Here is a 26456-nt window from a genome sequence, read left to right as displayed (position 1 = left end):
CTTTGTCTGCAATAATAAGGGGAAGATGAAAATTTCACAGGAGAGTGTGTGCTGTGCAGATTACTAGAAAGCGGAAACTGCATTTTCAAAGAGCAGCATGAAGTGTTTTGGTTTTTTTCCTACCTTCAGGAAGAAAAAAAGAAAGCCAAAATTTAAGTTGCAAACTTTACAAATTGTAACACTCAAGCCAAAGCAGTCTGCAATTAAATCTCCTCAAGGTCAGTTTGATGATATTTGTTCCTTGCTTGTCAGAGTTCCGTGAAAGAACAGAGATCAAGGAAAAGGCTGTATTTAGAATAGGGCTAGTAAGTGGCAAAACAGACAAATGAAAGAACTGGAGGTCTCGTGGAGTATTAGAAATTAGAATAATTTTGTTCTTCAAAACACTGCAGGGTTTAGAGACTACCGTGAGTCAATCACCACAAAGTAAATGGCATTCAATTGAAAAGACCAACTTCAATATGAAACACCTCACTGGACCTCTCAAAGTCCAGAAACTGTCACCTACCTGCCTAAAGATAGGTAGATACTCATCTCTATTCTGTGCACATGCCATTCTGCTACAGGTCATCCTTAAATTAGCAGCAAAACAGAATGAAGACAAAGATAAAATAAATCATGGGGTCTACAGGTAAGCAGAAGTGAAAGATCTTACTAATATTCTTCCTATATGAAATATTTCTTTTGAAAAAGGAGATAGAAATGTAATTATAAAAGCTACTAGAGTATGTGGAGTCTAAATTGTTTGCCTATATTGAATGCAGGAGAGAACAAACTGACAAAATGTAATGCATAGAAGAGGCCAAGAGTACCATCACGGACACAGAAGAAGACATGATACTACTGACTTCTAAAGTTCAGTCACAGAATAAGCACCTACCACATTAAAGAAAACTTCTGGGAATATTGGTGTAAGTGCATTGTATGCATATTTGGTATGACATTATATTATACACTTGAGGATCCCTCACAGGCTATTTCAGAGGGAAGTAACAGATCGTTACTTAAGTTTTTTGAGAGTTTTTAATCACATTTAATTGAATCTCAGAAAATTAAAAATCTGGATATCACACTTGTTGACAAAGACCTACAAACACAATGGAAGTGTTGTTGAAAAGGTACTGAGTAGAATACTAGTATGTTTTGGAGTCATTAGTGAATCTTAAATCCACAAAAAATGCAAGCTGAGGTGCAATGTAAAAGCCATTGAATATAGATATGAAAACCAAAGGATTCTACTATATCTAACAGCTAAATTACCTTTGATTTCAGGAATGCAGGGTTGTATCAGAAAGCTAAAGGGAAATCATGGTAAGAATTGAATCGCGTTGAAAGTACTATTCTTCTAAGAAGAAATAATGTCTTTAATGATCTGAAAAGAACACTAGGAAACAAGATACAGAGAGCAGTAAGAAACTGCTAAATTAATATTTGAGATGCATCACAACAGCAACTAAAGATCACTGTATGCAGTTTTCCTTCCTATAATCTCACACACAGGAAAAAAAAAAAAAAGGTCATTCAGCTTTCAAGGAGTCCTTGCTTGTTGATGGACACTTCTACACAAAAAAGGGATCACACAGAATGTACAAAATTCAGTCAGGAATATTCTATGCAAAAACTTTTAAAGGACTATGTAAAGCTTAGTAAAATATCATCCCCTATGTAGTCTAACCTGTGTATTCAACGATACCTTTCTTCTTCTCCTTTGAGTAGTTCTAAATAGGCCAGGATTTTCCAGACTTCATAGTTTTTGTTGGTGCTTAACATCTTCACATTCACAGACTCATAGAATTGCAGGAGTTGGGAGGGACCTCAAGAGATCATTGAATTCAACACCTCAGCTAACGCAGCTTCCCTACAATAGGTTGCACAGGTAGGCATCCAGACAGGTCTTGAATATCTCCATAGAAAGAGACTCCACAGCCTCTCTAAGCAACCTGTGCCAGTGCTCCATCACCCTGACTATAAAGAAATTCTTCCACATGTTAGTACGGAACTTCCTATGTTCAAGTTTTAGGCCATTGCTCCTTGTCCTATCACTACACACCACAGAGAAGAGCCTGGCCTCATCCATTTGCCTCCCACCTCCCTTTAGAGAATTATAAACATTAATCAGATATCCCCCTCAGTCTTCTTTTCCCTAGGCTGAACAGACCCAGGTTACTCAGCATTTCCTCATACGGGAAATGCTCCAGGCCCTTTATCATCTTCACAGCCCTCCGCTGGACTTATTCTAGGAAATCTCTCTTTTTTTTTTTTGAACTGGGGAGCCCAGAACTGGATACAGTATTCTAAACATGGCCTCACCAGGGCAGAGTAGAGGGGGAGGATCACCTCCCTCAACCTGCTGGCTATGATTTTTTTTAATGTACCCTAGGATACCATTGGAATTCTGGGCCAGCAGGGCACACTGCTGGCTTGTGGCCAACCTGTTGTCCACGAAGACACTGAGGTTCTTCTCTGCAGAGCTCCTCTCTGGGAGGTCATCCCCTAACATGTACTGGGATGCATGTGGTTATTCCTTCACAGGTGCAAGTCTCTACACTTGCTCTTGTTAAACTTCATCAGGTTCCTCTCTGTCCAGCTCTCCAGTCTGTCCCGGTCTTGCCGAATTGGTCAGTCAGTCTGTCTGTCCAGGTCTTGCACAGCCTTTTGGTATGTCAGCCACTCCTCCTAGCTTTATATCATCAGCAAACTTGCAGAGTATGGACACTATCCCTTCACTCAAGTTGTCAACGAAGATGTTGAACAACACCGTACCTGGCCCTGACCCCTGGGGAATACCGCTAGTTACAGGCCTCCAACCAGACTTTGCACCGATGATGACAATGCTCTGCCAGTCAGCCAGTTCACAATCAACCAAGTTACTTCTTTGGGGCAGATGTTTTCTTCTACCACAGATGCGTACACCTGCGTGCAATGATTTTTCTGACTCAGTGTATGTTCCTCTTAGTTATTTGCTCAGTTGCATATCTGCTAATTATTATCAATTAGAGCCTTCTCTCTCCACTTCTGGTTTTTGCTCTTTTGCTGCATGGAAATTTACCATAAATCCCAGTATACAAGATAGCTCACTTTCTGAAAATAATCTGAATTACTTTGGTGGGACTGTATCTCCTGCTTCACTGATAGAACATAGATTTAATTAAGCCTGTAGAAATCAATTAAGGTTATGTCTGGTTATTTCTGCAAGCTGAATTCTGGTAGCTTTTGCAGTGTTTTACTGTGATGATGACAGAATCTCCATAGCAACAGCATGTTTGTATTCCTACGGACATCATATTGTGCCTATCCTGTCTATCTGAAAAAGCGTTTTGATAAATATAATCACAGTTACTTAGTTTATGTGCTGAAGGATTTATTCTCAATAAGATAGCAAAATTGTAACTAAAAAGCTTTGCTTATTTGCTTCACATTTTCACTGTTCCAGTTTTATTGGAGTTTAGAATGACAATATTTCTTTGATGCTAAGTAATTGGAAGCTTTTACCTCCTTCCCCTGTAACTCACTAACACACAAACATGGACAAGAGCTGCCTGGATTGTTTAAACAACTTTTCTCTTAAATAATTCTTGGTTTCTTCTGCAGAATCTCTGATTCTTTTCTTCAGATGTACCATTTCAGAAAGGTCTTCACCCACTTAACACCATCCAAGCAAGCACGCAAGCAAAACAAAACAGATTAGAAAAAAGCAGCCAAATGGTGGGGTACAATTACATGAAATATGACAATTCATACACTGCATATATACATTTTAAGACTGAAATCAGAACATCATGGATACCATTGTACCTTGAATTCTATCAAGTGTATCAAGTCTTCAGCAAATTAATACAGCTCGAAGAGATGCAATACAACGAGTGCTCCAAGGACTCTTTAATCCCAGCAGAAGCACTGTATTTACAGATTCATGACCCTTATACCAGGGAGGGGGACTTGACCAGGAAAGCTGCTTTTAAAAGTATAACCAACTTAATTAAGAGTTAATTAGTACCCCCTGGAATGAAAGTATATCCTCACACATACAAAAATTGTGTGTGTGTTTCTCCCCAGTACGCTGGGGAGAAAAGGAAGGAAAACAAGTCCTTTCAAACAGGAGGAAAAAAATGACAGCAAAAGAGCAAGATGTCAAAGAGATAATACACAATTATCTTCCTTGAAAGAGTCTGGGTAAGAAAGCAAGTATGACACAAGATCTTGATGCCTTGGGGTTTCTATATTTAACAGAATAATCATAGAATCACGCAATGGCTTGGGTTGGAAGAGACTAACAGACCATCTAGTTCCAACCCTCCTGCCATCAGTACTTTGCAGCAACTGACCAAACATTTTATGACTACAAAAAAACTAGAGAAATAATTTTTAAAAAACCTCTATCATAAAAACAAATCAAAACAACAACCCAGTCATTAAACACCACAATGCTTTAGAGCATAAGTAAAAAGATGACAGTGTCAGGAAGCAGCTTTTCCAATACGTGTGTTAATTCCACACTCCCCACCGGTCATCACATGGAGTGAGAAGTACCAGAGAGAGGAGACTGGACTGTCTGAACCAATTCAGTTTGGCCTGGTATTTTCTTTTTTTCTTTTTTTTTTTTTTTTACCCGTTTTCTGAATTATTAATGGCCTGAGAGCACCTCAATGACTCCATTGATTAGCTGGAGCAACCCTGTCACAAATGCAAACCAGTCAGAACAGCTAGCTTTTAAATGAAGTTTCAATTCTATTTAATTAAAGACATGCCCTATATTTGTGGGTGATAACAGCAATACGGTAGCTTCCATTCAGTTTTCAGATTTTCCAACAAGGTCTAGGAAAAAAAGAGTAAGCTTGAAAAATTCTGTAGTGTGCCTTTGACCAAACTCATATCTAGCATATTTCCCTTTAAAAGTTAGGCTGAGTGTTGCTAGTATGGAGATTTTACATTATCTCTATGCTAGCAGAGAGCAATTCGCTACATATGAGATTTAGTTACAAGAGCCCATTTCCACCTCCTTTAATAATATATATTTCCTGTAAATATAATTCTTTAAATCATTATTACTTCTTATAATGCCATATGGCTCTTGGGATATCAACTGCAATAGAGCAGTTGAAACTTAGCGCTTTCAGATCAGTGCTATGTTGTTTAACTCCCTGATCTCACAATGGAAAAGTAGAACTGAAACATACTGAACCTGTGTTACACATTTAACAATAGTCTCTGACCCTGTTCTAAACTATTCTACTTCCTACAGCAACTTCCTGATATGTCCTTCACCTATCTTCAATCTAAGTTTCTATCTATGACGTAGCAGATAAGAGAACTTTTCATTCTCAAAATCACAAAGATTACATGTAGTTTTACCATGTGCCTATTAAAATTCCTATATATTTTGAGATGGAAATCCCTTATATTAATGCAATCCTACATGGTTAAGAAATAAAGTCATATTTCCTGAATTACTTGTGCTGTTAATTAGCTTGTTGACTTAAAATGAAACACACATACAAAAATCCTTAACCTCTATCAGTTCTTCAGAGTGCTACCTCTCTGTTGCCATGGTCACAAGTTACCATAGAAACCATTAGACTCATCTGTATTTTTAGATTAAACTTATTTCTACTTTCACAAAGTATAGATTCAATTGATAGAAACTACTGATTCTTACCAGGAAATACTACAAAATTCGAAGTATAATTTAGAGTGACACTGCTGAGGCACACATACACAAAGAAATTGTTTAATTGCAGAAGAAACAAAAGGAGTTGCAAACACTACCATTTACAGACCTGCTTCATGAGCTATAAAATGGTATGAATGGAGAATTAAAAGATCTGAGGACAGTTATTGTCTAATACTGTTGTATCCATAAGCCTCACTAGAAAATACTCGAATTAAAAAGCCCAGCAAGCTTAAACAGCCTTTTTAGACAGGAGATAGCTGCAGCATTGCTTCAGATTTCTCCTCTAAAGCCCCTCCTTTTTTCTTTTTCTTTTTTTGTTAATGTCGATTTTATTGATTTATGCCCTCTTTTTCTAAGCAGGAAGTTCACTCTCAAAACGCTTAACCAGTCACACTCAAGCTATTTTCAGGCAGGTCTTTGCTCTCATTTTCAGTGATTTTATGTTGCATCATGCCCTCTGGTGGACAAACATGAATTCACAACCCCTGTGAACTAAATGCTTTTAGATCAGCACTACGCTAACCGGAAACTTTATCACGAAAACGTTATATCAGCAACAAGCATTACTATGTAGTCTTTAATTTGTGCACTTCGAGGAAGGCCTTTCAGTGACCTTTGCCTGGCTAGACCCATCTCAGCTTTTCCATTTTTTCTCTGGACTCTCATTCAGACATCACTAGCTCATACATAGCTCAGCATACCTGAGTTTAGACGTGAATTCTGGGTCAAATGTAAAAATAAAAGTTCCATCTACCTATGACATTCACAACATTTGAGAAATAATATCAACAGGAAAGTCAGAAGTGAGGAGTCCATCAACTCACTGATTTCCCTAAGAGGCAGCACCATGAACACAAAATTAGGTTTGAGGATCCGTGTTATTTAATTTTAAGAAAGTCATCAAAAGAAATTCAGATTGCTTTCTTGTTGGTAAGTCACTAAGCACTACCTAACATAAAAGCTTAGTTTCTGTGTAAAAACATTACCTAACCTGTAAAATCTGGAACTATGTGAAGCAAGTGATGGCACAGGTTATCCAACAACAAAAATACATGCACAACTGCCATTTTCTCCATTTATTAACTGAATTCTGCTACTCCTTAACATTTCATTGATTGTAAACCAACTCGTTTCTCTATTTTAAATCCTCATTGCATATTTTTGTCATCATTCTTCAAGGTAACCTGCTGCAGTTCTCAGTTGTATCTTCACACAACCACTTTCCTGACTTTGTAATTTTCCAACAGAGTTTTCTCTTTCTATACTTTACATCTCCACTGAGAAGTAGTTACTACCAGTAGTAACTCCAGATTGCAATTAAGGTTTGACAGGAGAGCATTCTGGATGCTGACCTGCATTCTGAGCAGAAGTTTGCCTTAGAACACTTCGTGCAGCATTGTCTATGCTCTGCTCCTGAATGCTCTAAGAATCAGGTGGAATCAACTAGTAAGAGTAAATAATGAAAAACATTCTCTCAAATGAATCCTCTCCGATCCCTTTTTGGCAAGGTTCCTCTGATATTCCATACAATTTTGTCTGCCTTTGACTTTTTTTCTCTGCTTGCACTGGGAATTAATTTCTGAAAATTTACAGTCAAAACCACTTGCACTCCATTGGAAATTGTTCGATATTCATAGTTAGAATTATAGTATATCATGACTTGGGTGGGACCCCCAAGGACCATCGAGTATAACACCTGGCTCCCCACAGGACCACCCCCAAAAAATCAAACCCTGCGTCTTGAGCGTTGCCCCAATACTTCTTGATCTCCAGCTGCTTGGGGCCATGACTACTGCCCTGGGGAGCCTGTTCCATGCCCACCACCCTCTGGCACACAACTCTTCCCAAACATCCAGCCCGACTCTCCCCTGATGAAGCTCCATGCTGTTCCCTCAGGTCCTGTCCCTGTCACCAGAGATCAGATCTCGGCACTGCCCCTCCACTCCGTATGAGGAGATGCAGGCCACCATGAGGCCTCCCCCCAGCCTCCTCTGGTCTGGGTCGAGCGAACAAAATTAACTTGTCTACTCCTTATACATCTTGCCCTCTAGACCCTTGTATTACGGCCCAGGGTTCAGCTGGATATTTTGGCTGCCAGGGCACACTGCTGACTCATGTTCAACTTGCGATCAACCAGAACCCTCAGATCCCTTAAGACAGGGAGTCAAGTGCACACGCAGAAGTGATAAGCTGTGCAAAAAGGTGATATTCAGTAAAATACTGAATTAAGATGGTAAAATATTGTTGAATACCTTAAACACCATCTATTTGAAGGAATTTATCTTACAGAGGCTACTGTACTAGCTTTCACTCGCACACGAAAGCTAGTAATTTGTTAGGCAGTAATCATTTTGTTCTTACAGTCCCTGACACAGTTTTCTCTCTAGAAAACTATAAAATAGAACTAAGATGTTCATGCTTTAGTCTAACTTACCTCTCGTGAAATGTGCCAGTTGGATGGTAGAAATGCTTCAGTGCTCATTTATGCATTTCTGATGTCCAGTGCCATGAATAGACATACCATAATTCTGCTACATGGCGAGTCAAAAATCTTCATTACCTCATGCAAGTTATAAGCAAACAAGATAAACTACACGAGTAAAAGTGCTTCTTACTCTCAGTTTCAGAATATTTTTCAATGCATTTTAAACACACACACAATCTGTGTGCCAATGAGGCATTTCCAACAGAGCTTCAAGAGAAATATCTCCCAGCCTTGACAGTGTAAGCATGCTTTAGACCCATCTCCTGTGTGGCGGAACAACATTTTGTCAAAACTCTGGATAATAAGCAGAAAACTTATTTTCTCCTACTGTTACCAAAGCAATGAAAACTATAGGAAGTTTCTATTTTTTTTTTCATTTGTCTGAATAGATGGAGAGGAAAAAAGCAAAAAAGAAAGTTTCTTTAAACATGTTGTAATTGCCCATTGCTTGAATCCGCATAGTATAGACACCTATACATGGCTCATTTGCACGGATGAGCTAGGTTAATCTTACATGTCAAGAAACAAGGCAAATCAGCAGGTTGAATTTTGCTGCAGGTCGACTACTATGTATTGATACTAACTTATGCAGACTCAAGCTGTAATTCCTACAGTACTGCTATGAAATGCACTCTGGCAGTATTGCCTACGTTTATGTTTGCCATTTAGCAAAGCCCTCCTTCCTGACCTGCTGAAAAGGCTATGACTAAATTTCTTATCCTTGATAAGTATAGCACTGCATTTCAGCTGTAGTAGCAAACATTTTAGATACAGTCTCAGAAAGTTGCCCATTACAGAAGACTCTGCCTATGGGTCACTGAGAGTACATTCACTTTTGCATCTTCTCACAAATGTTACTTCTAGGGTGTTAGAGCTGAGAATCAGAGCAAGAAAATAATGTCTTGCTTGTAATGTGTTTATAGAAAAATTTTAGGAAAAGCAGCAGCTTAAACCTAATTACCAGGGAAAAAAAAGTACATCTAAAAGCATGCTAATCGCTGTTCCTTTTCACTACGTTATTGTTATTGTGATTCCAGTTTTTCTTTACAAACAGAACACTGACAATTAGGACATGGAATTTTTGAGATTCTACAGGTAGCTGGTACATGACTGCAGCAAAATCCAGCATTTAGTAGGTGCAAAACACAGGCTTTGTTTATGCATTCAATTTCCCAGATGAACCCATCCTCTGGAGCTCCCCACTGGTGTTTCCCCAGTATAAGATGTCTATTACAAAGTGCTGTGAGGTACTTGATATGTATCAGGTACTTTCCACAGATCAACTGACCACTGAGGAAAAATTCAAACTTTATGGTTCTGAAGTGATGAAACGTTTGAGAATCTAAATGCACATAGGTCAAGCCCAGCTTAGAAAGGTGGATGGTTTCTGAAAGAGAGAAATCAGATTCTAATCTGTAAGGTGCAGAGCTGAAGTAAGGTCAGAGGCTCAGAAAAAAATCATCAGTATTTCCTGGACAAATCTGCACTGCACATAGCCCATTTTCCTCCCTACCGTGTCTCACAAGACAGGTTCTTAGCTGCCGTGGAAGCTTACTGCCTTCATTTACCATCCAAACTAATTGTTCTCACAAGGTACTCGGCACACTTCTTAAGATCTCTTCTCATTTGAAGCTGTTAGGCTTCATGTCAATACCCTAGAAACAACATAAAACTGAGTTGTTTACAGCATCTTGTAATAGTGACAAATTCCAGATGAAAGGTGACCCTTCTCCAGTTCTTTCTCCTTGGCAACACTAAAGTACATCCCCATACTGCATATGCATTTATGTATACACCAAAACATTAAATTCAACAGGCTCTAGACCACGTATATCACGGGAACTCTTGGGCAACCAGCTCTAGGTAGCCCTGCTCGAGCAGGCCAGTTAGACCAGATGACCTTCAGAGGTCCCCTTCTAAACTCAACTATTCTCTGAGCTCACACAGCCTCAAGAATATTTTCCAGGTTTTCCATGTGTGTTTGCAGGGCAACTCAGAGAGCAGCACAAGATGGGTCAGCCTGGTGGCAGGTTACAAATTCCCAGTAGGAATCTAAGAAAATCTCTAATATTGCACAATTACATAGAGGAATGTCATTCAGCATCTCCCCAGTGAACAGCAGAGTAATATGTCAATGCAACATCTCCATCAGAAAGAAGAATTTTTTTCCTTTTTTCCAGATTTCTCTTTCAGGCAATAACCCATACTTTCTAGAAATGCATGCAAGTTTGGAAGACAGAAAGGAAAACCCAGTTCAGTTCAGCAGCTGCTCTCAGGTTCACTGACACTACAGAGTTAACACACAAGCCGCCTCGATACAATGCTCTGTGCAGCCAGAGAACTAGCAGCATGTTCCATAATCATCCCAGTTTCCTGCTAAGGCACACATTTCCTGCTGATTAAGATGGCAATGGAGAAATAAGATTCAAAAGTATCAATTTCTGGAAATTCAGGGTTCCCTGAAAGAATTCTATCTCTTTCTGTGTTTCTTTCTTTCTGTGTCCAGACAAACGAGGAAAGAGGTATAAACACTTACTGAACACAGTGGGTTCTACTGCTAGATACAGATATAACCATTTGCTTAATTGCACAATCAAGCTCACAGAAGATACAGAATAGAAACTACATTCCAGCATTTCCTGCTGAAAACACTGAACAACAGCTGATAAAAGCATTTTACCAAAACAGCACATTCAGCATTCTCATTAACAAGAGAATTTCTATGCGAGACCAGGTCATCCAATGCAGAACTATATCTAGGGACTCACTAAGGGTGGTAGCAGATCTGCAGAGGCTTTGATCAAGCAGAGCGAAATCTAGCAGTCACATTTGTGCTGGAAGAAGAAAACAGCGTCCATACTAAGACATTCTCTTGCTCTGGGTTAAGTTCTGCTGCCTAACATCATCAGCTTTGTATATCACACACTCCACATAGCCTGTAACTACTCCAGATTCTCAGTTAAAAAAAATGAAATCGTTTAATCTCGCTATACAAGAAGTCAGGGCAATCGACCCATACTTACCCAAAGACTATGATATCAAGCATCAGTGTTAAGTAAGAGATACTTGGTAAAACATCTAGCTCAGGAGGACAAAAGCAAATCCAAATTAAAAAAATAAGTCTTCAGAAATTCTTCTTATGATTAAAAGCAGAAGTTACTGCAGATGAACTGAATCTAGAAAGCATCCTGGAAAGTCACCGCATGAAAACCAAGTAATCAGAGACTACCAAAGCATATGCACAAGAAGGCAGAAAGATTAGCATAAGGACAGACAGACTAATTCTTGGCCTCCAAACCAACTCCCTCACATTAATAATTTGCCAAGGAGATTTTTAATTTGGAAAAGAAGACTACAGAAATATGGTTATAGAGGTATTTTGAGTATAGAGAATAATGGTTTGTCTTGTTTCCTAGACTGTCTTGTACTGAACAATTCCTCACAACTTAATCTTCCACATATTCAGTAAGGAGAAGTATTTCCACTAGGAACAGAAAGAATTCTGGCTGTGGTACATGCTACTCCATGTACTAGTGAGGCATGTATACAATGTTTCCTAACAGAAGGAAAAAAAATGAACACCTTCTACTTCCCTCCCCATCCCCTGCCTCCCAAACTCAAATCCCAAAGTCAATTCTAAGATTTTCTACTGGATTCTGGGTAAGAACTTGTGCATACTTTAGGACAACAACATACAAGTTTTTAACGTGGTCAGTCAAGGTTTAAAATTTTAGAAGCAACAAAGAAAAGTAAAAACAACTTGTTTTCCCCAAACATTAGGTAACTCATAACAATTTGCCACCAAGACAATACGAAATAAAAACTTTAGTCTCCATCTTCAACATTACAAACTTCTGAAGGGCTACTCTATAAGACAGAAATATTTGTGGAATCTTACTTATAGTACCCTTCTATACATTGCCAATAACAAAATACTGGGCTCTGTGACGAATCTACTGTAATTGAAGAAATACACAGCAAGAGACATGAGCAAACATTGAAGTCTGCATCATGAGATCTCTGTGATGGTGCTCCCCCATTACAGATCTCAACAACAGGAGCACTACTAATCTCTATTCATCTTTTCTCTGCAGTTTCACTCCCACAGCATACATTCTACATACAACGTAATTCTGCTATAAGCATTGCACATTGCTCAGGTCTCAGGACACTGATAAATATGGCTAATGGTCAAAAAAGAAAATTTGTTCAGGGGCTGGAATAGGATAAAGCAAGAGGACTGATAAAGCAGAATAGTGTGCCCTAGTCCCCCCTCCTTTATCCTCCATAAATTGAATTCTGCAATTAGACAAGTATGTACATCAGCTATTTGTCAGCTCTTGTACTCTGAGAATAGATCTCCTAAAGCTGGGAGACAAGGGCTTCTGGAATTCTCTTGTATGTCTGCAGACTACAGTGAGTCAGATTTTCCCCAGAAATCAGCTAGAACAGAAGAATTAGTCTGTAGGAAAGCATCATCATGACACGGAGTTCAATAAATGGCAAAGCAATATTATCCCTGACTGCTTTTCCCACTACATGGAACTCCTCTCACTCTGATGATTTTACAGGAATCAAAGCGAACAACAGAAATATAATGCAAGTAGCTTAAAAAAAAAAAAAAGAAAGAAATTGCCGAAATCTTATAGATGAACAACTTTCCTCTCAAGTTACCTCCTGTGGATATCTGTATCTGCTCCTTCATGTATGCAGCACATTTTCATCATAACTAAGCTTACCAATTTCCTCACTTAACCTTTTAGAAAAATAAAAAACGAAGCTCTTCATCTTCCAGTACTAAGATCTAGAATCTGGTTTACTCCTCCCATGAGTGAGTCCTTTACATTCAAAAGCACTCAGCATATATCATTTAAGTCACCTTCTGGAAGGGGATGGACATGACAGTTGTGGTCCATTCTTAAGAAGGATGAATTGTTGTGGGCACTTCTTAACAACACAGCTGCAAAAGGATACCCAGAGCAAAATAAGACAATGTGGGGAGCCACCCAACCCTGAGGAACTCCACTGTCTAATTATTTTTCCAGCATCTGTGCAACAGGTATCTCTAACCCTGGTCAGTCCTCCCCACAAAGATTCTCCCCAGCTAGGTTTATACAGAGGGAATTTCAAAGCAACAGGTTATGTACAGACACATTAGCGCTTCCTCCAAGAGGGGGATGAAAAGGAGAAAATTCCTGAGGATGCGCATCCTCCATTCCATGTTCTGAATCCCAGATTCCCCCCTTGACCTTAGAATGAGCTCTACAAAGCAGCATCTGTTATGTACATTAATCTCAGCTCCCTTCCTTAGGAGAGTTTCCACTCAAAAGTTACAGGCAAATCCTGGGACAGAGACAAGTGTTGTGAAGGGGAAGTCTCCTTAGGATGACTCTCCAGAAGCAAGAGAACCTGCAGCTTTCTTCTTAGGGCGGGCTTTCACACTTTTTACAGGAAGCTGAGGAGAAAGAAAGAGGTATTTTATATTAGTTTATTGCAACACCTAGATGTCTAACATAAAGAGACAAGGATGCAGAGTGAAAGCAGGACAAAAGAACTACAACACAGTGACCCTATTCATGTCATCTATGGTATCAAAAAGGCTATTTAAATATTCAATTTGTTGCTAATCAAATTACTCTGAGCATATCCTTCAAAAAACAGTTAAGGAGAGGAAGACATTCTAGAACAGGAAATGTGATAGCAAATTGAAGTTAGCTGTCTGGACAAAATTTCAGACATAGCAACAGCTCTAAGCAGTAACACTGATATAGCATTTCATCACCATTAACTTTTCTGCCTTTTGATGGCCATTCCAAATGGTCCAAATTGTAGAAATATTTTGAATTAGTAATTTGAACTAAAGAATAGGCCATGTATGAAAAAGAATATGCCAACAAAGGGCTTTATTGGAATTTCTGCATTCACAGTGAACTGCATAAAGTCATTACAGCCTTTTCACAACTTTTGAGTCACTTCAACAATTCCTCATTAGGAAGCACGGGAACAAATCTTTTTCCTTTTGTTTTCCTGCCCGTTTCTACTATACTATGGAAGAAAGTAGAAGGGTCAACTTAGAAGTAAGTCTTGGAGATTTAAAAAAGATCCAGGCCCATTTTGAACACTTTAAAAATATCTACTGCCTAAATATGAAAGCAAAGCTAGGTCCTGGCTTATGACAGAGGCAGGCAATAAAAATACAAAAACTAGAGATGTGGACAGCAAGCAGATGGCAAGTCCTCCGATGTTGGACTCTAGCAGCAAACTACCCAACAAAGTTTACAAAAACAGCTTTTAAACACACAGACTATGAAGCCAGAGCCTTCTGACAAAACTCAGGAATCGATGTCTGTGCTGGAAACAATTTATACTTCTGCTCACCTCAGATTTTGTCATCTTCTTTGGAGCTTTGAGGCTCTGTGTACGTTTTGGCAGTTTGTCTCCTGCATCTTCATCTGATGGGTCTGTTCTAATCTCTGATGGGGTTCCATTAGGTCTCTGTGCCACACTGCTCTCCTCTCCTGAGGAGTAACAGGAGGCTAAAGAAATAAGAAAAAGGTTTTTTTTCCAAATATTTTTTTGAAAAATCATGCCCAGATGTGATTTTTAGACTCGATGTGCTGACATCTAGTCTAAAACAGCCCATCCTTAAGGACCAATGGAAGATGTCAAAATTCCTTAGGAAGGATAATCCAAGAAGTACAGGGATTTATTAGTAGTTGGGAAGGGGGCAAGGAAAAAGAACTTAGTTTCTCCCAGATAATTTGCAAACTTGTAGTTTTTTCAGAGACCTGGTGCATGAAGTGCAGGGATCCTCTCCCCACCTACTGGCTTACCATATGATGCCTCACACAGTGGCCCAGAGGGATGTTCTGTACCTGAATCTTCAATAGTTTCAAGGATACTTCCTCCAGAGGGATGAAGCTGTGACTCATGGCTTTGCAAATGCACGGCATCTTCGTCCCGGATCAGAGTGAGGTCCTGCATGCTGAAACTTCGTAGCTTCTCAGACAAAACTCCTTGGCCCTAAGAAGACATAAAAATTAGGATCAAAGACACTTCACCTTCACCAAAATAATCTCATTCAGAAAAAAGGAAGGTGCCACATTCCCCACTACGATACTCTAAGACAAGCACAAAGAAACCAACATCACCAGGAAGAGAGGAAAAAAAAAATATGCTCCCAAGCCCCACAGGGCAGAGCTTAGAGCAAAATCCATTCCACTCTACCTCTACTTCTCATAAATCAAAGGATGAGATTTACTGCAAGGCAAACTGGTGGAAAGGTAGAATAGATGATTGGTCTGAACAAGTACTAGCACCCCTAACAGACCCACATAACTAATTGCTGGCATACAAAGGTAAAGTATTGGGGAATTCCAGAACGTCGCAGAAGGTTAGACTGTGTTCATAGTGCAAGGTGTTGCATTACCTTTGCAGCTGCAGTAACTGCTGCATTGGCAGCCAGGTTTAATCCTCTCTTGCCAACTCGCATCATGGTTTCATAGCTTTTGTCACGAGCCTGAGTAATGTATTCATCAATTTCCTAAGAAGACAACATGCACCAGAGCATTTAGCTACCAATGAAAAACAAACAAACAAATCAACCAATACAAACACTTGATCAGTCTTCCCCATCATCACCTTTAAAACTCACAGCTCATCAGGGCACTTTTTTTTTTTTCAGGCTGCCAGCCTACACTGTCATAGATCAAATAATTGTATTTTTTCTGCTACTTACAGAAAGCTTGCAAATGCAACTGTAAATTAAAGAATGCAATCTCCAAATTGTCACATCTGAAACAAAGCAATTGCTTACAATCAGAATATGAAAAAACAGCCTGGCTACAGAACATACATTCTTTTAATCGTGTTAGTAGCCATAACTACTGATAGTAGCTATAAGGGCTGAAGATACTGGGATAGCCAAACACACTTTCTAAGCATTAGGCAAAATACTGGCTACATGATAGTCTTCAGAAGGCTGCAGAATGACATCATTGTCAGAGACAATCATTCTATGCCTACACATGTCAGCACAAGTTCGAATCACGCATTTGAATTTTCATCAAGATTCACAGCTGAATCAAAATTCAATCAACTTTCAGACAGGTCAGTATCTTCCAGCAAGCCAGTACCTTCTCCTTATTGGAGAGCGTTGGGTGCACAAACTTCCTGTAGAGGACACTGGAGCCCTTGGTGTAAGGAGAGAGCAGCCAAATCACAAATGCGATTTTCAACTCGAAATAAAAGGGAAACCTGAGAGAAAGAGGAAAGGGGAAAAAAAAAAAAAAAAAGGAGAGAGAAAGATGGAGAACTGGAATCAAGATCATCACAGAGACAGATAGAAATAACTGGTAGACAGCAGCATAGGCAGAAAGAGAAAAGAGAAAGTAAGGACTCAAGCATAAAAGAATAACAGTAAACTATAACAGGTCAGAATAGCAGAATCCTCTTTGGAATCCTAGGACGCACCTTCTTTGAGTTTCATTCAGTCTGTCATGCATAGCCATGAAAACTCCATAAAGAGGGCATCTCTAGCCCTGCAAACATACCAAATTACGATCTGATAGCTACTCTCACCATTCTTAAGTTTGTTCAAAGACTATCTGCTGTATGCTACTACTACAGCAGTTTCATTTTCATTTATCAGAGTTTTCAACTAAGTATTTCTAGAGCTCTCTAGTTGTTACTAATACTGGAGGCTAAGAACAGGCAGCATGCAAGCCCTTCTTTGCTATTTCCTACTCAGTAAAGTCTCTGGGAAGATACAATAGAGGAGATTCAAATAAGTGAATGGAAAATTTCTCCTATTTTTAAGCCAAAGCTCTTGTACTTTTCAGATCTTTGCTTTCCAAAATTTTCTGTAGGAAGAGGCAAAACAGTGGAGCATATTCATAAGGCATATGTAGCCACTACTTATTTATTTAAAAGACATAACTCTGACTAGACTGTATTCTTTCAGATGCCTGCAAGGTACGGACACTAAAGCAATTAAGAATATGATGACACTCTGTTGTCATTGTTGAAGGCCTCTGTTTGAATATTGCCACGCATGACACACAGTACTGAGGGATAAAAAGCTGCCTCATTCCACCCCCAGTAGTGGAAGACACTTTCATCATGCAAAATATCTCTCAGAGCAAAGGCATGCATCCGATCTGCTCCTCCATACAATAGGCTTACAAAGCAAAACTTTCTTTCCTTCTACCATCCCTTTTTTTTTTTGCGCCTCTAACTTTACCACTTTGTGTAATAATATCTCAAAAATATTTCGTGTTCTGAATGCATGAAACCCTCTTAAAGACACTGTGTGTCTACCCTAGCTGTCTGAAAGTAAAGAATATGAAACAGTTAAGACAGCAGCTTAGACACAATATTTACAAACCTGTATACTTTATGGGGATTGAAAACTCCTACACAAGAGAGAAACCTTATTCTGAGCTCTACTTTAAAAAATAATAACAAACAAAACCACCACATACTACCAAGGCACTCACCAAGAAAGAACAATGTCTGTAAGTGTTTCTGCAGTGGTGAAAAAGGCAAAAACAATCCAGTACATCATCCACTTCACCTGCAAAAGAGCAATCACTCACATCAGAAAAGAAAAAAAATTGCAAAACATCCTCTCCGTAAAAATGACTCATCATTTCTACACACTGAGATGAAGTCAGCAGAAAAGTAACAACACACATACAATCAGCAGTGAAGATGCCAGATGTTACATTTAGTTTAGAAAACCATGTAACATTAATGTACACTAAATACATAAATATTATATAAACAATAATATAAAATATAATTATATATATATTATATATAAGAATGGTGGGTGGCACCCCTCAAGGGTCTGTATAAGGAATGGTACTATTTAACATCTTTATCAGTGACATAGAATGTAGCACTGAATGCGCTCTCAGCAAGTTTGCAGAGGACACCAACCTGTGTGTTGTAGTCAACACACTGGAGGGAAGCGTTGTCATCCAGAGGGACCTGGACAGGCCTCAGAGCTGGGTCCTTGCAAATGCCACAATAAGGCCAAGCACAAGGTCCTGCATGTGGACCAGGGCAATCCCAAACATGACTGCAGGCTGGGCAGTGAGCGGATTGAGAGCAGCACTGTGGAGGATTTGAGGGTACTGGTGGACAAAAAACTGATTATGAGCTGGCAGAGCACACTTGCAGCCCAGAAAGCCAATTGTATCCTGAGCTGTGTCAAAAGATGCATGTACAGTAGGCTGAGGGAGGTGATTCTCCCCTTATTCTCTGCTCTCATGAGAACCCACCTAGATACTGCACCCAGCTCCGGGGTCCCCAGCATAAGAGAGACAAACTACTTGTTTGAGCAGGCTCAGAGAGGGGCCACAAAGATGATCGGAAGGCTGGAACACCTCCCCTGCAAAGACAGGCTGTGACCTAACAGTGGCCTTCCAGTATTTAAAGGGGGCCTACAGGAAAGACTAGGAAAGACTCTTTATTGGAGTGCAGTGGTAGGACATAAGGTCACGGTTTTAAAGCTAAGAGAGGGTAGGTTGAGATTAGCTGTTAGGAAGAAATTCTTTGTGATGAGTAGCCCAGAGAAGTTGTGGATGCTGCAAACCTGAAAGTGTTCAAGGCTGGGTTGGATGGGTCTTTAGGCAACCTGATCTAGTGGCAGATGTCCTTGCCCATGGCAGGGGAGTTGGAACAATGCTATCTCTAAGGTCCCTTCCAACCCAACCTATTTTATGATTCTATGATCATATTCGCCCAGAAAGGGCCAAAATAATTTTGTTGATGACACACGAAATATCAAACAGACTTACTCTGTTGTTAGAAAGTGACAAATAATTTACTTATCCCTAAGCTACACTTTCCCTAGCTCTTGCTACAGTGCTTCCCTAATAAGGGCTACAGAGTCACTACAAAGTTTCCAGCGAGCTTATACAAACATTAAAATATACTGTACTGTTGAAGATAAAAGGTAATAGACTCTTGAGGATTAAAAATTGGTTCAAAGAGACAAAAGAAAGGATAAAAATAGGATAGAAGGGAAAAGACAAAAGAAAGGATAAAAATTTCATTTTCAGAATGAAAACAATATCAGAAAGAGACAAGTACCCCGTTTACATAAGTTTGCTCATAACACTCAGAAATGGTCACAGTATACAGCCTGATAAAACTAAGTTCTGTCTTATTAGACTTTTTCAGTAGTAATGCAACGCTCAGGAGTACTGAAATGGAAGAAGAAAAACACATTGCTATGTTACTGTTCAAATGCATGGTATGTTTAAACATATGGTACATTCACATCTTCAATAAGGGACATGGATCTGGATCTTGCCCTCTGTCTCCTCTTGCCACCATTCAGCCTACCCCTCTACAACCAGAGAAAAAAGAAATACAGTTAAATACGTGAGAAGGACTGAAGTTCTAGCTCTAGAAGTCACTGAAGTGCAGATTATCAGGAGCTAGAAAAGCAGAAAGCAAGGGGAGTGGCAGAGGAGGAAGAATGTTTTTTATTTTCCTTATATTTCTAATCCACAGATTACTAACCTCTTCAAAAAAAAAAAAAAAGACAGTCAAACTAGGCTATATTTGTTTTTGATCCGTTAAAAAAGAGTCAGGTCTTTGTTGCTCAACAGATGAACGAATGCCCGTTTCAGCTAACTGCACATACGTAGTCTCTCCAGTTTGCACCAAGAACCTAAATAAAGTCAGTAAGCACAAAAGCATAAATGAAAAGTACATTTGATCAAAGCTACCCACCACGCGTAAAAGGGAAAAAAAAATACTTTTATAACAGCATAAGTTACTAGAGGCAGTCTGTCAAGGCTGGTTGAGGACATGAATCTTTATCATGGTGGGGTAAGAGTGATTGCACTGTTCTCTAACGAAGTTGCTGAACTGCTTCTGTTGTCTTGGTCTGTATCACGGTAGCCTTCAATACACCATACTCTCCAGCACAGATACACCTGTAAGGTCTTCCCCTACCACCCATGCTGGTTCTTAAGCACTATGAGCAAGTAGTAGTGCACAAACACAGCTGGCTTTGTAATTACACAGCACAGCATTCAAGTTTTCCACTGACATTTCACACAAGAAGTAGTTTGAATGGATATCGCTCTCCCCTTTACTATGTTTAAACAAAACTTCTTTGTTCTGGCCTCTCTGCTTCTGCTGAAAAATACAAAGCCTTCTGAAGATTAATTAATTGGACAGTTGGAATCCATTGTATACATGTTTAGTTCTGATGCAGTCCCCTTAAGAATAAACAAATTAAGGAGAAGATGAATTTTGCTACTTCAGATATGTTTTCTTGAATCAAAGAACAGGTTACAACCACATAATTAGCTGTCAGTTTTGTTATAAAAACTTCATAAAACTCTAGTAGTGTATTTCATTTCTTTTTTACTGCCAAATTAAGAAAGCTCTGCTGCAATAAAGGTAACATCTACCAAAAGAAAATCAGATCAATACAAGGTCTATATTCTGCAAGACATCGCATTTCTGTACCACAGCAGCCATCCTACAGAAAATAAGCAGGTTTTTACTGTAAAGAGCGTCTTCAAATTCTAAGGCTACTTACGACTTTGAACTCCATAACCTTAATCCTAAATTTAGTAAGGTTCAAAGTACTCCTGAGTATATACCTCTAATACTCACTCTTGAAACACCATTTTGGTTATCAGTGTATACTGAACATTGACATTTTTACTTCTCTGCTGAAGGGAAGAAAGAAAGAACAGAAAAGTCAGCTGAGCTAATTGTTGTTTTTAAAGCTTTCCACTATGTGACAATTTCACTTCAGCCACTGTCGCATTCCAAACCCAGTGGGCTGAACTTTAAGCCAACGCACAGGAAATGTCTAGACAGTTCTACAGGACTGAAGAAGCATAAGAAAGATCCTGCAACATTTATCATTGACATGCTATTTTGTAAGCAGCAAACAGAGTTGGTCAGATGAAGAGTCTCAGACCATACTGCAAAGCAACATTAGCAAATTACATCCTACTCAGCCATATTACCTCTCTTCTCTATCTGATTTTTTTTTTCCTAAACAGAAAGAAATTCATCCTACCCATTAATCAAATAGCTCACCTCCACTGATCAACTTAGAACAACAGCACTTCTCTAAAGGTGGCACATATCATCCCTGAAAACCACATGGTGCTTTAAATAGTGTCATTGCAACAACAGCACAGGCAGAGAGAGAGAGAGAAGTGATCTCAGGAAGGAATGAGAATGAAGTCTTGACCAAGAGAAACTGCTGACAATAGCAAGGTTGATAAGAAAACACAAACCAAGCAAGATTGCTCAGGATTTTAGAAGAAAACAGAAGTAGTACTGAAAGAGTTATAAAAGGACACTGAGTAAGAACAGAGACCGAGAAATAACTTGTCCCTGGACCTCCATGTGCTCCAGACTACAGTGTTTTCTCCCACTTTTCCTTCCTCAGACATTTCCTGGGAAAACAAAACAAAACAAAAAAACCCACAACCCACACTGACGGCTTTAAACATCCCATTTCAGTCCGCATCCTTCCCCAGCAACTTCTCCAAAGGCCGTCGGGGCTGCTCTTCAGGCAGCCCGGCCGACCTGCAGGGCGGGCTGCCCCCGGCACCGCTGGGCCGAGCCGTGGATTCGCGGGGCAGCCGCGAAGGAACGCGGAGAGCGCTGGCCGCACGGCGAACCTTACTCACATATTCCTTCACGTTTTTCGTCTTCACGGCCTTGTAGGAGGAGTAGGCGGGGTAGAGCGTGCCGAATATCAGCCTGCAAGAAGAACAGACCCCTTAGCACTTCTCGGCTCCGCTGCGTCCTGCACCGCCGTTGCCCTACCCGTCTCCACGGCGGGAAGCCCCCAGCAGCTCCCACTCCTCCGCAGCCGCCGCAGGCAGAGCTCAGCCGCCCCCACCACCGCAGCGCTGCCCTTAGGAGGCCGCCGCTCCCGGGCCGCGGAAGCCTACGCAGAGCCGTCAGGACGCGGCCGCAGACCGCGAGACAGCGGCCGCCCCCAGGGACGCGGGGTTCTTCCCCAGGCTGAAATCTGTGGCAGCGCTGCAGCTCCGCTCCGGGAGGCGGCCGCGCCCCACCCGGAGTGCCCGGCCAGAGAAAGGCCCTGCGCATCCTTCCTCCCAGGCTCCGGTACTCACACCACGAGACGTGAGATGATCCAGGAGACCATGGCGGCGCCGGGCAGGGTCGGGCGGCGACGCGGGGCTCCGCGGTGGCAGGAGGCGGCTCTTAAAGGGCGGGTTCCTGCAGCAAGCACCGTGCAGCCCCTCCCCGGCTTCTTACAGGGGCGGAGCCGACGGGCCGCATCGCGCCCCGAGCTTCCCCGCCCCGTTCAGGCAGCACGCGGCACTGGGGCGGTTCCTGCGCCGGTTCGCTCCGAGCGCGAGAACGGTGCTCCCCGGGGGCCGGAGCCTCCTCGCCCCCGGGCGAAGGAGGGTGACGGCAGCGTGGCTGGAAAGAGGACCTACCGGAAAGATGGCAGGCGACTAACGTACGATATAAGAAATTACAGAAGGAGGAGTGATGATTTAAGGCGATGGATACTTTAGGAGGCAGTAATAGAGACCACGGACAAAGCAGTCTTCCAAAGTTACCTGCTCTACAGAGTCCAACACAACAGCCAAAACGCAGCTAACAAATAGATTACTTAAATTTAAAAACCTTTCCAAGGCTCCCGCTTCACTCTAAACTGGATGTGAAATCAAATTAACTAACAGACACAGGTCAATGTTATCAAACTTATGGGATGAAGGCTGTTCTTTGTCGTTTCCAGGATGACTCCATGTTGCCTAGTGCTCTTGTGAATCACTATGAGGCCTAGGATTGCTTAGCTATACAAATAAAGCTGAAGAGGACAGGAGTAAGAATTATCCATCTGTATACTTTGATATAGCAGCCTACCAGAAAACAGAGTAGCAAAAATTGTTTTAACGACTCAGAGAGTACTGTTCAGAGAATCCTCCCCTTCAGTCATTGCAAGAGTTAATGGACTGGTTTGCACCCCTGAGTAAACTAGAGACAAAGACTGATCAGGCTCAGCACACTGATCTTCGAATCATATTAAGATGGTCATTACATAAGCTGTTTTTAAATTTAAGAAAAAAAAAAAGATTTGATAGCCTAATATAGTTCTTTACTACCAAAACAAATAACAAAAAGAACCTAAACAACAAAAATATCAAAAAACGAAGGAGGGTACTATGGCAGAATCTTATTACTTGTGAAATAGCCCTTCTGAAAAGGGAATAAACCAAAAAAGATCAAAAACAATGAGTTGCTAGGGAATAATTTTCTCATGGATGCATGAACCTCAGCATAATGAGCAATGATGAAAAACACAAAACATCAGCAACTTTCCATTACATGTAAGAGCCGAAAACAAAACTGTCACTACAGACACCGACAAAGAGCATTTTGTCACAGTCTGCCTGCGGATATGAATGGCCACAAAATGATTGCATAAGGGACTGCACAATTTACAACACTGACAGCACAAATGACCTACAAATAGAATGAAAGGAATATGTTTTCACAAGTCCAAGTAACACAAACGTGCGCTTCCATCACAACTGTGTTTTTATTCCCACCAGTTTCCTATCAGGGAGCAGGCGGACAACAGCTCTGGTACTTGAATAATGTGTTCACGTTCAGGTGAGTGAAAGATGCTGACAGAACAAGGAAAATTTGGAGATGTGTTGGGTACAATGTATGAAGAGACTGGGAGCGCTAAATAACTGCAGCATGGGTAAGCAGCAGACAAAGGAAGTGTGCCTTAGTGTTTTAAATTGTTTAATGCATTGAGAAACAGACTGAACATTTGCAGTGTATTATAAATAAGCAGTGACATAAACAACAAAATACGAACATCAACATTAGTAAAGCAAGCAGACTTATGAATGTCTTCAGTGGGAGCTCACTGTTAAGCGGCAAACTGAGCTTTAGAACAAGTCCAGGAGAAGCATTTTAAGATAGCAATATACAGTTAGCAACAAGAAGCTCTCTTTCTTTCAGAAGAACGATAAATTAATCCATTAACTTACCTTCTCACAAGGAGAAACTGCTGGTACTGAAAGGCTATTTTTGTGAGAAAAGTTGGCTGCAAGTCAAATTTAAAAAAAGGTATGATTTTTTGTTAGTAGTATTTTATTAAGTTATTACTTATATTGCATAATGTTGTATAACTGAGATTGTAAGACTTATCTAAGAGACAAAGAAAAATTGTCTCTATTGCCTCAAATTCAGGCTGTTTTTCTACCAGATACACTACCGCTGGAGTAACCCGTGACAAATGTATTCTAGAAATGGTTAAATTAGGTGATTATTGGACATTATGACCTAAACAACCAGGCAAGGAGATGAAATCTTCCTTGAGTAGAGAAACTTGAGCAAAGCTACATTTAGACCAACGCCAGGTCAGATGTGGAGATCCTGCCAAATAGAGGTTCAGGCAGAAGCTGTTGTAGTTAAGAGAAATAACAATTACTCAGTGCTCAAGAATGCAAGAGTAGCTTTGGAAGAAACTTGCAGAATAACTAAGGGTCTTAGTAAGAAATTCCTGGTGAAAGCGTGCAGCTGATTTTCAAAGGCTGAGAGAAGGGATCTTAAGAGACACTGCTACTTCAGCTGTGGGCTGATTTCAGGCTGAAATGCAAATGGAGAGAATGACCACAAGCGGTTCTATGCATTCCAGATGGGCATGGGGTGTTAGGGAAAACACTGAGGGTGGCAATAAGAAGATGTGGTTGCTTACTGGTAACCAAAGCCTCTAAGATGTACTGTCCACAGGTGCTTTCATACTACGCTTCACTCACATGTAATGTAGTTCCACACACATTTTCCACCTAATTAATACTTGTAAGATATGCCAGACGGATGAGCAAGTCACTAGCACGTGTCATGCATCTCAGCCATTACTTCTTAACTGAAAATGTGAGAAAAGAAAGTCCTATATGCACAGGAGTAATACATTTTAAAGAATATTTGTTCCTGATAACTTCTTCCATCTTATTTTTATTGCAGGTAAATCCAAATTACTGCTTGACACCTAAATTCTCCACTAGAATTCTGATTCCACATCCTCGGGTTCTAGAAGAGTCTACCTCAGAATCTAGCTGAGGATTAGCAAATGGATCAAAGCCATCAATGTTTTAGTTACTTTTTTCCATGTTTATTTTGCCTCAGAATACACTTTATAAATAGAGAAATGGGTAAGTCTTGTAAAATTAACCCTTGCAGACTGTTGCATTTTTAAATCAACATCAAATAAGGGAGCTGTTGAGTTGATACGAAGCAAGATCTTCAGACAGAAGACATTATTTATTTTCCTTAATCTGAGACTGAAAGAGATGTGAGCATCCCATACAACATTTTAAAGACTCTGTGAAACAGCCGAATGACCATGCCGAGTCTGCTCTAAGATTCAGGTCTCCTTCTATTTGCTTATGATTCCACATTTCACAGATGCTGCTTCTAAAAAAGACCATAACCAGAAAACCCTGTGATAAAACTACTGTTTGCACATCTTAAAGCAATTTTATAATCACTTCAGTTTGCTAGTTTTGCTATCTATATGAAGCAGTTATGGGAGATCACAGAATCATTGAATGGCTTAGTTTGGAAGGGACCTTAAAAATCATCTAGTTTCAGCTCCCCAGCCATGGGCAGAATTGCCAACCACTAGACCAGGCTGTCCAGGATCCCATCCAACCTGACCTTGAATACACTTCCAGAGATACGGCATCCATTACTTCTCTGTGCAACCTGTTCCAGTGCCTCACCACCCTCTGTTAAAAATTTATTCCTACTATCTAACCCTCTTTCAATTCAAAGCCATTCCCCCCCTTGTCCTATCACTATCAGACAGTATAAAATGTCAGTCTCCCTCCTGCTTGTAAGCTCCCTTCAAGTACCAGAAGGCTGTGATGAGGTCTCCACGGAGCCTTCTTCTCTTCTCCAAACTAAATATGCCCAACTCCCTCAATCTTTCTTCATAGGAGAGGTGCTCCAGCCCTTCGATGATCTTCGTGGCTCTTCTCTGGTCTCGCTCCAACAGATCTGCATCCTTCCTGTACTGGGGGTCCCAGGTTTGGACACAGTATTCCAGATGTGGCCTCACAAGAGCAGAGCAGGTGAGGACAATCCGAATGCCAACCTGATACAAAGATAGCAATAGGCAGGGACCACTGCACAAGAGATGAGATTTATGATAAAACAGACCCTCTTCCCAAACTAGTTCTGAGAGAAAAAAAAAAATCTGCACGTGCTCCCAGCACTTATCTGGGACTCCAGACATAAAATATCCAA

The 26456-nt window shown here is 40.4% G+C and overlaps 1 protein-coding gene across 4 annotated transcripts; it reads right to left on the bottom strand.

The window, feature by feature from the left end:
• REEP2 (receptor accessory protein 2) lies at window positions 4592-26376 on the bottom strand. 4 transcript variants are annotated; one of them, XM_021410721.1, is made up of 8 exons: window positions 22292-22463; window positions 21830-21911; window positions 17654-17730; window positions 16292-16412; window positions 15586-15699; window positions 15032-15179; window positions 14535-14692; window positions 4592-13611 (listed from the first exon to the last, which is right to left on the bottom strand). In XM_021410721.1, exons 1-8 carry the CDS (start codon window positions 22321-22323, stop codon window positions 13537-13539), a joined length of 807 nt encoding a protein of 268 aa, XP_021266396.1. In that variant the 5' UTR covers window positions 22324-22463; the 3' UTR covers window positions 4592-13536. The 4 variants fall into 4 exon arrangements, with proteins under 4 accessions (XP_021266396.1, XP_021266397.1, XP_021266399.1 ...); XM_021410722.1 differs by having other exon boundaries at window positions 21839-21911; XM_021410724.1 differs by lacking the exons at window positions 21830-21911; window positions 22292-22463 and adding an exon at window positions 26063-26376.

This window comes from Numida meleagris, chromosome 12 (genome assembly GCF_002078875.1).
Source record: "Numida meleagris isolate 19003 breed g44 Domestic line chromosome 12, NumMel1.0, whole genome shotgun sequence".
In the NCBI taxonomy this organism is placed as follows: domain Eukaryota; kingdom Metazoa; phylum Chordata; class Aves; order Galliformes; family Numididae; genus Numida; species Numida meleagris.
The sequence above is the reverse complement of the archived record's forward strand: the minus strand, read 5'-3'. Positions and strand labels throughout refer to the sequence as shown.